The sequence below is a fragment of the Epinephelus lanceolatus genome, chromosome 12 (assembly GCF_041903045.1).
Source record: "Epinephelus lanceolatus isolate andai-2023 chromosome 12, ASM4190304v1, whole genome shotgun sequence".
NCBI lineage: Eukaryota > Metazoa > Chordata > Actinopteri > Perciformes > Serranidae > Epinephelus > Epinephelus lanceolatus.
In genome coordinates this window covers 23,653,140-23,667,078 of record NC_135745.1, presented here as the reverse complement: position 1 = coordinate 23,667,078, position 13,939 = coordinate 23,653,140, and the positions used below count along the sequence as shown (strand labels likewise).

At 40.9% G+C, this 13,939-nt stretch overlaps 1 protein-coding gene across 1 annotated transcript; it reads left to right on the top strand.

Annotated features, from left to right (window-relative positions):
- The first annotated feature begins 942 nt into the window (after window positions 1-942).
- On the top strand, window positions 943-11,961 carry LOC117272098 (kidney mitochondrial carrier protein 1). The gene is made up of 9 exons (XM_033650850.2): window positions 943-1,158; window positions 1,287-1,434; window positions 2,792-2,886; window positions 3,175-3,260; window positions 4,118-4,213; window positions 4,330-4,454; window positions 6,465-6,588; window positions 8,736-8,816; window positions 9,383-11,961. Exons 1-9 carry the CDS (start codon window positions 1,095-1,097, stop codon window positions 9,422-9,424), a joined length of 861 nt encoding a protein of 286 aa, XP_033506741.1. The 5' UTR covers window positions 943-1,094; the 3' UTR covers window positions 9,425-11,961.
- Window positions 11,962-13,939: the final 1,978 nt, after the last annotated feature.

Sequence of the window (13,939 nt, the reverse complement as noted above, 5' to 3'; positions counted from 1 at the left end):
TTTTTACTATTTGGATTTTATACAATTTATGTGTGTGCAAATAAAAAATGAAAAATAAAAAAATGATGTGTGTGGAATTTTACTTACAATATCATTAAAATAAATATTTTTTTAACTATTTGGATTGTATGCAATTTATGTGTGTGCAAATAAAAAATAAAAAATAAATTAAAAAAATTATGTGTGTGGAATTTTGCTTACAATATAATTAAAATAAATAGTTTTCTAACTATTTGGATTTTATGCAATTTATGCGTGTGCAAATAAAAAATTGAAAAAAAAATCCAAAAATTATGTGTGTGGGATTTTATTTACAATATAATTAAAATAAATAGTTGTTTAACTATTTGGATTTTCTGCAATTTATGCGTGTGCAAATAAAAAATTGAAAAAAAAATCTCCAAAAATTATGTGTGTGGGATTTTATTTACAATATAATTAAAATAAATAGTTTTCTTAACTATTTGGATTTTCTGCAATTTATGTGTGTGCAAATAAAAAAATTGAAAAAAAAAATCAAAAAATTATGTGTGTGGGATTTTATTTACAATATAATTAAAATAAATAGTTTTCTTAACTATTTGGATTTTATGCAATTTATGCGTGTGCAAATAAAAAATTGAAAAAAAAAATAAAAAAATTATGTATGTGGGATTTTATTTACAATATAATTAAAATAAATAGTTGTTTAACTATTTGGATTTTCTGCAATTTATGTGTGTGCAAATAAAAATAAATACAACTATGTGTGTGGAATTTTACTTTCTATATAATTGAAATAAATAGTTTGTTTATTTATTTATTTATTTATTATATAAAGTGCACTCAGGAAACCACAGTCTTGAGTTTATGATGTCGTGGCTCCTCTCTACAATCCGGGGCCGTTGCCTAGTAACAGGGAGTGGGCGGGGCCAGTGGAGCCAGCAGCTCGGGAGACCGGCAGAGGGAGGAGGCGCACGCGGGGCTGGACTTCTCAAACGCCGGCGGGGATTGAAACGCAGCTTCACCTCTGAGCCTCAGACTTCAGTATCAGTCCCTCAGCTTGCAGGTCCACCGGGTGGTTCTCACCGTGATTCGGTACACGACTGGACAAAATGTCCAACTTCAATTGGAAGCCCTTTGTGTACGGCGGGCTCGCTTCCGTGACGGCGGAATGCGGTGAGTGATGCGTGGTGCGGCGGCGGAGAGGAGGAGGCCGAGCTGCAGCGTGGATTACCGGTAATTATTTAAACCTCTGGTGAGATTTACACTCTTATACGGTTGTGTCCTGTACTTCTGTGTTGCAGGGACTTTCCCAATCGACCTAGCAAAGACTCGACTTCAAGTTCAAGGCCAAGTAGGCGACAGCAAGTACCGAGAGATCCGGTACCGAGGCATGCTCCATGCTATAGTGAGGATAGGAAGAGAGGAGGGGCTCCGGGCACTGTATTCTGGGTCAGTGTGCTGCATTTATCTGCTGTACTCTCATGGCTTTGTCCTTAAAACCGTGTATTACCTGCATATGTACCAGATCTACACATTTACATTGTTGTTCCTGCTGCACTTGTAGTATTTCCTCAAAATGTTTACACTTCCTCCTTCTTGTTCACTTCCTATTTCTTTCTTGCCTCGACCATTTTGCACCACATCTGCTCAAAGAGAGGGGCCTGTCTAGGATTTGCACTGTCTGTCTCAATGTTTTATTTGTATGTGTTGAGACTTTGGAGAGGACTTCACTTTATTCTTAAGGGGCTTTTGCAGGATGGAGAAGCACAGTAGTGGGTGTGTAAGCAGTGGGGAAAGAAGATCGTTTTAATAAAGTAAAACTAGGAACACCACAGTCTAAAAATACCACATTGCAAGTAAAAGTCCTGAGTGCAAAGTACAGAAGTAATATGAGCAAAATGCACTTAAAGTATCAAAAGTAAAAGTACTTGTTTTGCAAAATGTCCCTTTGTAACATATTAAAATATGACCTATTAAGACTTTCATAGAATATTAAATGATTTGTTTGCATGCCATAGTTTGTCAATAGAACCAATTTAATATAATTTTTTAGGTTGCTAGATTAGTAGTATAATTCCGCATTATATCACATGAGCAGTACATGTATGTGTTTTTATTTTCAAAGTAACTAGTAACTACCAGTGTCAGATAAATGCAGTGAAGTAAAAAAATACAATATCTCCCACTGAAGTGTAGCGTAGAAGAAGAATATTCAAGTAAAATGTGAGTATGTCAAAGTTTAACTTTAAGTACGGTGTTTGAGTAAATGTTCTCAGGGACATTCCACCACTGTTTGCAAGGCAAGACAAGTTCATTTCTATAGCATATTTTGGCAACAAGGCAATTAAAAGTGCTTTACATGAAACATCTAAAGCCCCTAGACAAAGTGCAAAAGAAACACAATATGAAAGGACATTTAAATACAATTGAAAAAGTCATTAAAGAGCTCGGGAACAGAAAATAAAAACAAGCTAAATGCCTACAAGTTACAGTGCAGTGTAACAGATGAATTATTTAATTTAATAAAAGGCAGCAGCAAACCGAAAAGCCTTCAGCCTCGAGTTAAAGGAACTTAGAGCTGCAGTTTGTCCCAGATATGTGGTGCTTAAAACTAAATACTACTTCCCCGTGTTTAGTCTTTACTCTGGGGACACAAAACAGACCTGTCCCTGATGACCTGAGAGGTTTGGATGGTTCGTAGTGTAGCAGCAGGTCAGAAATGTACTTGGGCTTTAAAGCATTAGAAGTATTTAAAGCCCGCTGAGATATTGTGGCACTGTGTAATAAAAATAAACTTGACTTACAGAATAGCTCCTGCTATGCTGCGCCAGGCCTCCTATGGGACCATAAAAATTGGCACATACCAGAGCTTTAAGCGACTGCTGGTTGACAGGCCGGAGGGTGAGTCCCAGTTTCTCTTTGCACTCATACACACACTATGTGCACACATTTTGGCGGTTACGGCCCCCATTGACATGTGCACATTCCTCTTTGAAGACAAGGGAGGAGCAGATGTGTTTGTGACCTACTTAAATGTGTCTCCTCATGTTGTCATACTATAAGAGCTGCTTGTACCTCTGTGTGCCTCTGTTAAACACTGTACAAACAAACTGCAGCTGACCGCCTGACACGTGGTAACAAATGCTGCTTGTTCACAGTTACAGTCTGCCTCCCACTTCTCTCTTTCAGATGAGACATTGCTGACTAATGTGATGTGTGGTATTCTCTCTGGAGTCATCTCATCCTCCATCGCCAACCCCACTGATGTGCTGAAGGTAGCTGTTTGCACAGGCAAAGATTCTCTTTGTTTTTGTCAGTCGTCTCCAAAGCGGTAGAGCAGGTTTGACCAATTTTTTTTCGAGCTGCAGCAAGAAAACAGAGCAGTCTTCATTCATTTTGTTTTTGTGCTGTAAGTGCTCATGCAGCCTTGAGCAGGACTGTACTTTAGTTGTTTTGAAAAACGGAGCGATTAGTATTCCCAGTCTAGATGAGATTGTAACTGCCCCAGGCTGTGGTCTCTTGGTAGCATGCCGAGTGGAGTGAAGGGCATCTTCGTGCTATCAAGACCCAACTTGTGGAGATTATTTATAGACTGAAGCCTTAACGGCTTAACATAGTGTTCTGTAAATGATAGGGGTGCATGATTATGATGCATGTGCACACATGCTTATCTGTACTCAGTGTTTTGCCCAGCTCCTTCTCGCCATGCCCTGTTAAGCGTTATGGCGTCCTGTCCACAATGTGTGTTTGTTAGCAGTTAACTCGTGGAAGTGGCTGCAGGCTCAGAACACTGCGTTTTTATCACAGTGTGTTCTAGCTGCACCCACCAACTTGCCATGGAGTCAGACAAACGCACAGTAAGCTGGTCTGCAAACAGCAGCCATTAGAAATGAAAACAAGTCAACTAGGGGCCGGAGGTTTCCTGGAAATGAGGATGGAGAAAATACTTCAGGACATCACGCTTGCCAAAATCCCCTCTAACGTTTTTTTGCCTTTGCATTCCGATGGTAGCCAGTTTAACAATACACCCCCGTACTTGGCGTGGTGAACTTACAGCATTCCACATGAGTTGTGTATGCTTTCATTGTCTAAAGTTCAAGTTTGTAGATATTACCTCTGTGTGTTCTTCCAGATCCGCATGCAGGCTCAGGGAAATGTGATCCAGGGCAGTATGATGGGCAACTTCATCAACATCTACCAGGAGGAGGGAACAAGAGGACTGTGGAAGGTACAGAACCCCTGAGATATGCTTCCTAAATCACTTCAGTTTCAATGGGTCACAGGTCGCACAGACACTGAGCTTTAATGTTCAATTTTGTGACATTCTCTTTCTCTTTGCTGCAGGGCGTCTCCCTAACAGCTCAACGGGCGGCCATTGTGGTTGGGGTTGAGTTACCGGTGTATGACATCACCAAAAAGCATCTTATCTTGTCGGGTCACATGGGGGACACCGTGTACACACACTTTGTGTAAGTATGCAGAGTCGCCTGGAGATCATCCTCCTGTTATCACTGGGAAGAAACTGCTTGTCAGGGCAAGACACATGTCAGTAACTTAAAGGAGTACTTCACTTCCTGAATGACTACACTCTCCTTGTGTTGTTGAATTTGTAAAGAAACATTTTCTAACATGTCTCTGGTGAACGAAGAATCCAAAAAGGGAGAACATTCTTGATGCATTGAAGTAAGTGGCCATGTAAAACTACATCAAAACATCTGTGTACAGACTTTCACACAACTTTAGCAGTATAATCCAGGCCTCATTTATTCAGTCTTGTGCTCAGAGAACTGAACTGAAAGTGAAACTTATCTATGTTCTCTTTAATGCCACACTTACCTTCTACTGAACACAGGAGCTGCCTGTCTGCTGCTGCCTCGTTCACTTGGTTTGTTTGTATTATCGTGTGACTCTGTTGCTTTAAAGGGTTAGTTCAGATCCAGCAGCGTCACAAAATAACAAAAACAAACTGATGGAGGCAGCGGTAGACCAGCAGCTCCTGTGTACGAGATACAGTCTGCATTTTTGTCAAAGGAGTCTGGCTTTGAAGATAGCACAGATAAGTTTCACTTTCAGTTCCCCATCAGAAATGGCTGTCTGTGTGGGAAGGTACTGAGCATGTGACTGGATAAATGAGGCTTGAATTATACTGGACAAATCTAGTTTTGCTGTTGTTAAATGCAACTCCCCATGACTTCAATTCATCAACAATTTTCTGCAATTTTAGATTCTTCGATCACTGTGAAGACATGCGAGAAAAACAAAGTTTCTTCACAAAGTCAACATAGCACAGGGGGAGTCATTGATATACAAACGGTCATTTTGGGGGGATGAAGTATTCCTTTAAGGTGGAACAAAGAGAGGAGAGGCCCTGTTTAACATCTGTATGTGTTGACCATTGTCATTAGATTACCTGCTAAGCTGAGATGTCTTAAATCTGTGTACTTGCAGTGGAGCAACCACACTCTGCTTGTTTCTGCATTTCTCTCAATACTCAATTGATACAACACAACAATCATTTAACCCATAGACTGGTGATTTCAGATTTTCTAAATGGAGTTGTTCTGATACTGATGGCAGTATCTGAAATGCCTCTTGATACTGCCCAAAATGCTGGATCAGGTATCAGTGAGTATGCAAGTCTATGGACCAGTCAGATACCACGTAATTTGTTAACAAACTTCAAGAATGAGATCAGCAATGTTTTGTACACAGTCAGAGTACCCCATTTGCTATTTTTAGCAGATCTCTGGAACACTGTGGTACAGAAACATGACTTAAAGTTACTTCCACTTTGTCCTTTTTTTATTTAGCTTCTTGACACGGAAAGGGGTTAGTAGTATACAGTAGGGCTGGGCGATATGGACTAAAATTCAGGCTGACTGGCAATACTTGATATATATCCTGCTACATGTTTTCATTTTCAAGTCAAAGCCACATTTGAGATGTCACAAGCACTTATATAAAAACATACTATGATGAAAATAAAATACAAAGACAGGGGTTTTTTCCCTGTTTGAAAATATACAGCTGCACAACATGTAAATGAAATATGATGTAAAATAGATAGCAGAGTTGTACGTTAACTTTATGCACACAGCACTGGAGCTACAGAGGTTAAAAGGTTTGCAGCACAGGACACGAAACATAGAGTATAAAAGTATCAAGTAAGTTTGACACAATTAAAAATCTTTGGGGATGGAGTTAAAGTGCTGGAAAATGATTTTAAATATTTTGATTTATTCAGGCTATTAATGTTATTTATGCACAAACCATCAACAGAGAGGTCGAAAGTGGGACGGAGCAAGGGACACTTTGTCTGCATTATCTCACGTCTTGTATATAAAACGTCTGTGTTGTCGCTGCATTTTTTAAACACATCTGTCACCTGCATCCAGGCACTGTCTCAATGTCAGACAACAGACTACATGATATAAAGATCTACAGATTAACATTTGAAACCATGTCTCGTTGTCCCTCAGGTCCAGCTTTGCGTGTGGTCTGGCGGGGGCTTTGGCGTCAAACCCAGTGGACGTAGTCCGGACACGCATGATGAACCAGAAAGGAGGGGCCCTGTACCAGGGAACACTGGACTGTATACTGCAGGTCAGTCATCTTACGTTTGTTTCTGTTCAGACTGTGTTTGTAGATGACTCAGTTAAAAGCACCCCACAGATTTTTCACCAATGAAGATTCTTTTACTCGTTATAGGCAGTTCTGTTGTAAAAAGTCTTTTGTGGCTCTGTGGGGGCCTTTAGAGTCTGAGAAAATAACTCCCCAACAAATGTGTGTGCTGGGCAGGGTGTGACAAACAAAAAGATACTATTGGTGGCATTCTGGGAAATTTAGGATCCAGTGTTATGAAGCACCGACACTCGGGACTAAACGTCAGGATATCGTACCCTCTGCTTCAAGTTTACCTCTTCTTTGTCTTTTATTAGTCTCTTGTGACTCCCACAGCTTGATGGACACACAATATTACACAGCTGGAGCGCCCCTTTTTAAAGTAATTTTATGCAACTTTTTACCTTAAAATAACATCCTCAACATTATAGTGATGGTACACTGACTTATAATAGGGAGAATGGTGTCTTTTTCATCCCCACTTTGCACCCTGAATGCCTGTTCTTCTTGCACTATATAACTTTGGTGAGCTGGTTAGATCTCCTGCAAGCAATAAAAAGTGGCAAGCTGGGTTTTATCTTTTTTAATACTACCTTTAGTCCCCAAGGCCTGTTGTAAACTTACTCTGTAATTGTCTATAAATGTGGTAAAAGAAGGTAATGTTAGCTTTGTTAGCTTGGTATTCTTTTGTACTGACATCATGGCAGAGGTGAGAGACAGAAGATGATGTTAACAAAAGAATTAAACCTCCTACTCCATTAGCAATGCATGAATCATACTTAGTAACTGAGCGAGCTCATGCAGGTTGCAAACTGTTCATACTGTCCTGATGTGAGCTGTGGTGATGTGTCTCACAGCTGACAGGAAGAGGACGACAATCCCACAGCAAAGGTTACATCCGTGCTAATGTTATTTTTGAAAGACTGACATAAGCTGTAACCTTACCAGTGTCAGCCTTGTCTGACAGAGCGTTTTAGTTTTTCTAGATGCCAAAAGTCACATTCAAACGCTTAGCAAACCATGCATATGGGCTGAAAACGCTAGCAACCCCATTTACTTAGTAAACAAAGTCTTTCTGTTTTTCTTTTTTGGTACTCCTTCTGTTGTCAGTGTGCTGAGTCGTATTTGTGTAAAATCTCGTAATATTACTCTACCCTGTCAGTTGACATGTTCTTTGGTTTCTGACATCGTATTCGGTGGTTCCAGATCCTTCAGCTTGTCAACACATGCACGTGTTGCTGTCAGTGAGACTCCATGAGACAGGGGTGACACTGATAGGGTTACAGCCTACTTTATAATCTTTCATAAATAACATGGGCAGCACATCGGTACAGTGGTCAGCACTGTTGCCTCACAGCAAGAGGGTTCTGGGTTTGAATCCACCGGCCAGCTGTGGCCCTTTTGTATGGCGTTTGCATGTTCTCCCTGCGTTAGCGTGGGTTTCCTCCGGGTGCTCCAGCTTCCGCCCACAGTCCAAAGGACATGCAGGTTAACTGGTGACTCTAAATTGTCTGTAGGTGTGAATGTGAGTGTGAATGGTTGTCTGTCTCTATGTGTCAGGCCTGTGATAGTCTGGTGACCTGTCCAGGGTGTACACCGCCTCTCGCCCAGTGACAGCTGGGATAGGCTCCAGCACCCCCATGACCCTTAACAGGATAAGTTGTTAAAGAAAATGAATGAATGAAAGGGATGTACACTCTGCTGTGGGCTTTTTGTTGCTCTCCTGTTAGCCGTGAGACAAATCACCACAGCGCACATCAGAACAGTATAAACGGCACGCCAACCTGCAGGTGTGATTTGTATTTACGCCAGCAATGTACCACTCTATCTATGGATGACCATGCAAATATTTTAACATTTAAAGCAGCTGACAGCGCCACATTATTAGATTTTTAGACCTGATCGCACCTGGTGTTACTATGAAGAAGCAGCTTTGAGTGTATGTTTAAATTTTGCCTCTTGAATGAATATTAGATATAATAATGTTAAATATCCAGATAAGATCTTAATGTCACTGATTTCCCAGTCCCAGTTAAAAATGCCCAGAGAGGACTTTAGAACAATCATCAGAGGATAATCAGAGGATAATGAGATAAAACAGGTTTTTAACATGTTTGTTTTCTCTTCAGACGTGGCGCTCCGAGGGCTTCATGGCCCTCTACAAGGGTTTCTTTCCCAACTGGCTCCGCCTGGGACCCTGGAACATTATCGTATCCTTTAACCACCTCATTAGTGCACCACTCTGTTTACATACAGTCTGTCCTCTGTGATGCAATATCTTTTGAGCTTGGAGAAATCAGTAGGGGAAAGTTGTAAATTCTGTTACGCATCCAGTGACGTCTGGCATTACAAGCCCAGTGGAGGAAAGCTTAGCTTAATGCTAGCTAATTCTGTTATGTAACTTTGTACAACTACTGCCTCAGTACCCCACTGCCCCTGGTTAGAGAGCATGTACAGGGGGCCTCAATGGGAGGTAAGAGGAAGAAGGAAGGAAGGAGTGGAGGGTGAACTCTATTAAAGTCATCCTGTAAAGGCTAAAGAATTGCACAGGGAAAGAGAAGTGCTGTCTGCTCGTCATCGTGCTCCAACCAGGCCTGAAAAACGTAATGAGATTATTGACTTGTTTCAGCCGAGTAGTCTGAGGTAACAAGGCAACGGTAACAAGGGAGGCTTTGAGCTGAAGTGATGAAAGAGCCAAAATTCCTCTGTGAGTCTCCCATGCTCAACAAATATGTCCACGTTTCTGGCCGATAATGTTCCTTTACTCTGTGCCCAGTTCTTCCTCACATATGAACAGCTGAAGAAGATCAATGTGTGAAGGACAGAAGGAGACGGGGAAGAAGAGACAAGTATGTGCTCACGCTCCGAGACGAGCTGAGAGGACCAAAAAAATCAGAAATGGCTGGATGATGACGGATCCTTGATGGAACCACTGAACTGGGGAAGGTGGTTTATGTAGACCCATGTAAGAAGGGCGGCATGAGTATTTGCCAGATTCCTGTTTGGGCTACATGTCTCGTAAAGCCTGTGGCAAGTGTGGAAGACACTCATATCTGATGTTTATGCTCATCCACATGCTGTGTTCAGCTTATGCCTACCATACACTGAGAGACTTTGAAAATACTTCTAAGAGCCTGACACCCTTGCGCATGTAAAGACAATGTGAATTTTTCAGTCACAGGCTGCAAAGAGTGGGGATCGCTCTTTGCAGACTACAGCTAGATTCCTTTAGAAATCCTACTCCTGGTGAAAATATTACACCAAATTCCTTTTAAGAAATATGACATATTAACAATTCCTTACTCTGCATCAATATAATCCATAAAGATTAACTGTTTTTGCGTACAAGCTTCACATTTTGGATTTTGACACCTCAACTCTCTACTCGCCATTGGTTAGCTCAGAGGTGGTATGGATGTTTTACTGGGAGAGAGACCATGAGAATGAGAGTCGAACCATTTCAAAAATTGAGATTTCTCACTAATATAAGCGCTGGATGGTGATCAGATACACACCAAATTAAACACACTCCTGTTCACTCCACAACCCCAGAAGTTTCTCCCCCTTTCAAAAGTCCAAGAGAACCAGGTCTTAGTTACGGTCTTGCACCTCTCTGGAGTCCCCTCCTTGTCTACTGTCTAACCAGTTTGCTGCTTCCTGTTTGGAGCTGGAGAGAGCGCAGCTATTGGTTGTTGACAATGTTCATGCCATTGAACTTCACTGTTTGTATGAGCCAAGACAAAAAATTTAAGATAATATTAAACATGTTTGATTTTGTCGGAACATCAAGACAAGATAAAGTCTTACTTAAGACAGCTTGTAGGGAATTTTATGACCACCTTACACCATATGATTTAGATCATGGGAGTGCGCACCAACTGAGATAAAACTCACAGTTTTATTTTGACATTGGACAATGAAATGACTTAAAAAGTTGTGTAAGGCCGGTATTAACCACTCATTTAAAGGCCCAGTGTGGATTTAGGGGGATATATTGACGGAAAATGGGATATAATATTATAACTATGTTTTCTTAGTGTATAATCACCTTAAATATAAATAAGTTTTATTTTGTTTTTGTTTCCCTAGAATGAGCCGTTTATATTTACATAGGGAGGACATCCTCTATGGAGATGGCCACATTAAGCCCCCATGTTTCTACAGTAGCCCAGAATGGACAAACGTCTGAAAAACAAAGTCTGAAAACCACTAGCTTGTAACACGAGACTGCTTTATTCAGTGTTTAAACCGTTTAAATCACCTCGTCCATTTGTTTTAGAGACAAAGAGACCTCTGCATATAATTCAGGTCATAGTAAAAACCTACTGAACAATGAACACTTAAGGAATTCTAACTGGTGGAAGTTTCAGCTGGTTGCAATCCCAAATCCTCACCACTAGATGCCACTAAATCCCCCTAATTCTTACATACTGCTCCTTTAAATTTAATGTCACTTAATTTATTATGTGGTACTTTGGAAAGAAAAACAGTCCAAGACTCTTGTTTATGTAGATTCTTTTTTAGGCAAAACTGCTTTAAAATGGCTCTAATGTGGTCTTCAAACTGAGTGCCTTAGTTTGTGACGCAGGCTTGTCTGTGCCGAGTCGCTTAAGGACCGAGAATGTCAGAGAGCAGCTGACAATCGCAGTGATCATTCCCTTTTGAAAAGAAAAATGTTTGTGTGCATGAACACTTGGACTAAGATGTGGTGGGTTTTTTCTACATTTCTAAATTGAGCGTTGGGTGTGTGGAAAGGTGAAATTATTTATTATTCTAAGTGTCTCCCTGGAGTATTATTTACAGAGTTTAGAGCCAAGAATACATCACAGTGTACTGTAATAAATAAGAGTCATATAAACAGCCCAGAGAGCAGTGTGGGCTCCTCAGACAGGACACACATCACATGCCCATATGTGGCGAGACTAGTGGTCCCTCATGCCAGCTAGTGCAGACGGTAAATATAACCCGAGGCAGCTGGGGGTTGACTCCCTGGGTTCTTGTTACCAAATAGTTGCTGTTTAAACATATACACACGTTATGTAAGTCTACATACGATTCCCCACAACGCCTTTAGGAATAGACCGCGGAGACAGATACCCAAAGTGCATCTTCTGACAATGTTTATTGCTTGAAGTCACTTAAACCACTATACATGCTCTACAGTTAACTCCAGGTATATTTTCATATTTGCACGCTGTAACTGTGAGCTTCTGTTGTAAAGAATGTTGCTGGCTGTCGTGTGTGTGTGTGTGTGTGTGTGTGTGTGAGCGTGAGCTGCCATCGCTGCCAAAGTGTAACTTTTGATGTTGTAAAGGCTGCTTGTATATTTGAAATAAAACAGAAAAACCCCAGTCAGTGCTGTTCTGTTTTCACCACAGTGTGGCACTGTGGAGCCACACACTGCCCCACCACAGCTCGACCCAGTTGAAACCGAGCGCTGTTTATGAGTCTTCTTAAATTCCCAGCCCTCAACTATGAGGCCACAAATCTAGCACAGTCGTGTTGTTTCTGAGGGATTGCCCAGTTTCTTTCAAACACACATGTTCACGCAGCGTCCCACAAACAATGACTTATGAATTATTCAGGGGGATCTAAGATGTAATTGTTCTTTTATTTTGGTGGGTAAATTCCCAGTTTTCCGTCATTGGAGCTGTTGTGAGGAGGTGATGGGAGCTCGGGGGAGTGCAGGGGGAAATGTTGCAGTGAACCGGCAGTATCTGTGTATGTGTGCCTTGTTCTTTTATTTAGGGAGCATCACCAGGGGACTTATTACTTGTGTGAGAACTGCTATTGCTGTATCTGCTTCATCTAAGCCACCATGAGTTGCACTGCCATGTTATTGTTGGCAGAGATGGGCACAAATACATTAAGAATTACCTTAATACAAATTAGAAATGCTTGCTCATCAAATATATCAATATAATACAAATTACTGATGTGAAAATGTACAAAAATACACTATACAAGCTAATACTGTCATTATTATTATTACAGGCATTTAGTAGCCTCAATATGTGTCTGACTTTAACCTCCCTACACTGAAAAGATGAACACCGCTAGTTTCCCTCATCTCAGATGTGAAGTGCCCCATCAGGATAGTGAAAGGTTGAGACTGTGAATTGAGGGGTGCATGCTGGGTAGTTTCTGTCAGTCAAAGCGACCACTGACTAACTGATACCCCTTTTCCACCAACATGAAAAATAATTTGGTTCAGAACTTGAAAAGAAGAACCAAAAAAAGCAGGTTTTTCTCAACCTTAAGTGTGAACTGTGATGTCATCAGTGGGCGTGTTATACTCTACAGGTTGGAAAGAGAGGATGGAAAAGTCAAGTGAGAAGAAGAGTGTGTAATGGTCCATACTTGTTTCTTGGGTAAAAACAAGTGTCTGTAATAACAGAACAAAAGTTCACACGTCATCAGTGGTTTTGCTTCTGCTGTTTATTTCTGTTGTGCATTATGCAACGCCCTTCGTTGATGACAAATCCTTGAATACAATGGTTCAACTCAAAACTGGTGGAAACGCAGGCTGCTTCACTGGATAGCACCAAGATTCCAAGAACCCTGAACAGAACCGGTTCAACAACCAGAGCTAATTTAGTGAAAAAGGCGAGTGAACAGCCAAATGAAATGAAACCACTGAACAGTGAGGCCACAGTGATGTGGCACAGTTGGGTTCAGGCACCAAAAGTTCTTACTAAAGTTTAGAGACAGATCGTGTCTTTGGTTAAATTAAAGGAACAGTGTGTAATATTTAGGGGGATTTAGTGGCATCTAGTGGTTACGTTCACAAACTTCTTCTGGCTATAAGTCCTTCTGTGTTTATTGCTCATGAGGTTTTCACCAGGACCCTATTAGCTGCAGACGTCTCTTCCTCTCCTAAACAAACAGACCAGGTGATGAAAACAGGTAAAAACACAGAATAAAGCAACTGGTGGTACTCCTGATGATCCACCCTTTTTTAGGGTCTCATGTACCCACACAGATCTCTGTGTCATTGTGCCCAACAAACTATTTGCTGACATCCTCTCACCCTCAACCAGAGCAACAGCGAGTACCCTCTGCCCCAACATATTAGGAACTAGCTTCTAATTATTGTGAAAGTAAGAAGGTAGATTTAGCTAGCCAGTGCGGTGTGCCTCGTTGTGATTGGGGCCATAAAAGAGGACTAGTTTTCTATGTAGATATAAAAGGTTCATTCTAAGGTAATGAAAGGTAACGAAAACACAACAATTCTTATTTTCAGGTGATTATACACTAAAGAAAACACACCTCATATATCATATTCTGTTTCTGCCAATATATCCCCCTAAATCCTACACACTGAACTTTTAAC